This window comes from Nestor notabilis, unplaced genomic scaffold (assembly GCF_000696875.1).
Source record: "Nestor notabilis isolate BGI_N333 unplaced genomic scaffold, ASM69687v1 scaffold16891, whole genome shotgun sequence".
NCBI classification, from domain to species: Eukaryota; Metazoa; Chordata; class Aves; order Psittaciformes; family Psittacidae; genus Nestor; species Nestor notabilis.
Window position 1 is genome coordinate 1,890 of NW_009913523.1, and position 2,654 is coordinate 4,543.

Here is a 2,654-nt window from a genome sequence, read left to right on the forward strand (position 1 = left end):
GCTCAGATCTGATGTTCACTCCCTGCGCTGTCCACAGGATGGTGCGGCCCAGACTGACCATCTACGTGTGCCAGGAGTCCCAGCAGCTGAGGGACCTCCAGCAGAAGCATGAGGATGGGGACACAGTGACCAGCACCTTCTTTGGTAAGGGGCTGGGGGCACCTGGGCTTGGGCTACTGCAGCAGGGCCAGGGGGGGTTAATTCAGCAAACCAACCCCCTGAGGCTGTTTCCAGCCCTGCTCCTGCTGCCCAGGGGTGCTCAGCACCTCTGATCCCCTCGTCCCCACACCACTGCCTGTGGGGTTTGGGCTGGCCAAAGGCTCCTCTTGGTGTTACTAGAGCTCATAGAGCCTGCACAGCAGCTCCAAGAGGGCCTGTGGCTCCTGTCTTTGGCTGCTGCCATTCTCCTCCCCTGCAACCCAGTGCAGGGGGTGTCGCAGACAGAGGGATAAGGGTGCCAGAAGATGAGGGTGAACCCTTGTTACTTGCCCTGGTCCTACCCAGCTGATCGTCTCCTTGCCCACCCAACGGGTGGCTGCAGAACCTGCCTGTTGCCATGTTGCCTGCTCGGAGCTGACAGATGCTCCTGTAGGGATCCAGCATTCCCAGACAACAGGGAATGACCTACATTTGTGGAGCAGCTGGAGCTGGGTTATCACCTCTGTGATAACGGGAGCGAGTGCAGAAGCAAAGCAGCTCGTCCTTTCCTTGCCCTGCTCCAAGGTGGATCCTCTCCCTTCCCCCAGGACCTGCCTGCTGGGAGTGGGGGAGCAGGGGAGAAGCTGGGGCAGGGCTGGAGAACCCCCCAGGACCGGTACAAAACGCTGCTGAGCTGCTGTCAGTGGAAACAGCAGCTTTTTAGGGCAAAGACTGTACCAGTAAAGAGCACTGCAGGGCTCGTACGTGCTGCAGCTTGGGCTTGGAAAGCTGCTGCTCTGCACGGCAGGCACAGCAGCAACTGCATCCATGGTGTGGACACCAAACCATGGCTGGCATCTGCTAGAAGAGCTCTTCTCCTCACAGTGTACCATGCCATCTACCTGGAGGAGCTGACAGCAGTGGAGCTGACCGAGAAGCTGGCCCAGCTCTTCAGCATCTCCTCCCAACAGATCAGCCAGATCTACAAGCAGGGGCCCACGGGGATCCACGTGCTCATCAGTGACGAGGTGACAGCCTCTGGGTGCACCCACGGGGTTCCTCAGGCGTGAGCAGCTCCCCCTGGGCTCAGCCAGGCTCAGGGGTGGGTTCCCTCAGCCAGGCAGGGGGGAAGACTTGGCTTTCAGACCTGCACCCCGGAACCGGAGGGGTTCTCTCCTTGCTTCCTGGGTCAGAGCTTCCGTTCTGGAGAGCTGGAGAAGGGAACAGTGTTTCTGGCTGGTGCCTTTCCTACCTCCCAGAGCACTGAGCTCCTGCCTGAGCAGCTTCCAGCCCCTTCAGTACTCTGTGCCCACGGCTGGATGGTGGAAGATGAAGCCCTCACTTGGCTGGGAGGCACTTGTGCTGTGTTCGGACACAGCCTCGGGCTAAACTGGCTCTTATGGCTTCTTCCAGATGATCCAGAACTTCCAAGATGAATCCTGTTTCGTTCTGGACACCATGAAAGGTGTGTAAATGCCCAGGCTCCAGCTTCTGTTTCCCTCCTGCCCTTCCTGGGGGAGCTCCTGTGTGGGATCCCCTCAGCCCAGGGGGTTCTTGGCCATGGGGGTGGCTCATGCCCTTTGCTTCCCTTGCAGCTGAGACCAATGAGAGCTACCACATCATCCTGAAATAGGAGGGGACAGGCTGAGGAGCTCTCACCATCCTCTCGTCACATGTGAAGACCCTTCACTTCCAGCACAAGGACACGAGCAGAGATCTGGGAACTCAGGAGCACCCTCTGGAAAGCCTCTGATTCCTTGGCTCTTGCTCACAGAGGACCTCGACCTCCTCCTGCTTCTGTTGGCTGGTGGGAACGTGCTGTGAGGCTTGAAGCTCACACTTTTGTGTAGCTCTAAGTAGAGACTGGGACCCAAGACGTGCTGAGGGCTTTTGCCTGTGCCAAAGGTGCTCAGCTCTTCTGAGGAGCATCAGTGACACTCTCAGACTGCAGAGAACACGAATTCAAGAGGCCCAACAAAGCCAACTGGCCCCTGAGCATGTGCTGAGCTGAGCAGGGCTCATACCCTCCGTGCTGTGGTGGGGGAGGGCTGGGAGGGGGTCTTCAAGGACTTTATTAAGCTTTCATTTAATACTACAACGCATCTGTTAGACAAAGGTGGGTTTAGCCTCTCCACCCACCCCAAAGTGGCCCTGTCTCCATGGGTGCCGTCCCCCTTCCCATGCAAAGATGGGGGGGATGTCAGGAACTTTTCCATATGGATTTGGGTGTACAAAGCTGGAGCAAACCATGGAGTGACGCAGAGCTGGATAAAGAACCAGTGAACGAGTTTGCTCTGGGGTTCTTGGCTGCAGCTTTTAGGGAGCGATGTGTCCCTGCTGCCCCCCCTTCTGCCCCTGCATCCTCCTGCCCCAGCGCTGGGGGAGCCCTCAGGAGAGGAGGCAGCAGGATCAGGGGGGTCTGGAACGTTGTTGGACTTGCTGGTGGCCAAAGTGCCTCCAGGATGACAGGGAAATGCTGGATGTGACACACTGGCCATGTCCCTGCTGCCCTTTGT

The 2,654-nt window shown here is 58.2% G+C and overlaps 1 protein-coding gene across 1 annotated transcript in view; it reads left to right on the top strand.

The window, feature by feature from the left end:
* Window positions 1-1,771, top strand: part of LOC104412505 (transcription factor CP2-like) — a 3,418-nt gene extending 1,647 nt beyond the window's left edge. The window contains exons 3-6 of the mRNA XM_010023244.1: window positions 38-144; window positions 1,024-1,166; window positions 1,552-1,603; window positions 1,734-1,771. Coding sequence (XP_010021546.1) covers window positions 39-144; window positions 1,024-1,166; window positions 1,552-1,603; window positions 1,734-1,771 — 339 coding nt within the window. The 5' untranslated portion in view covers window position 38. The remainder of the gene's footprint in view (window positions 1-37; window positions 145-1,023; window positions 1,167-1,551; window positions 1,604-1,733) is intronic.
* Window positions 1,772-2,654: the final 883 nt, after the last annotated feature.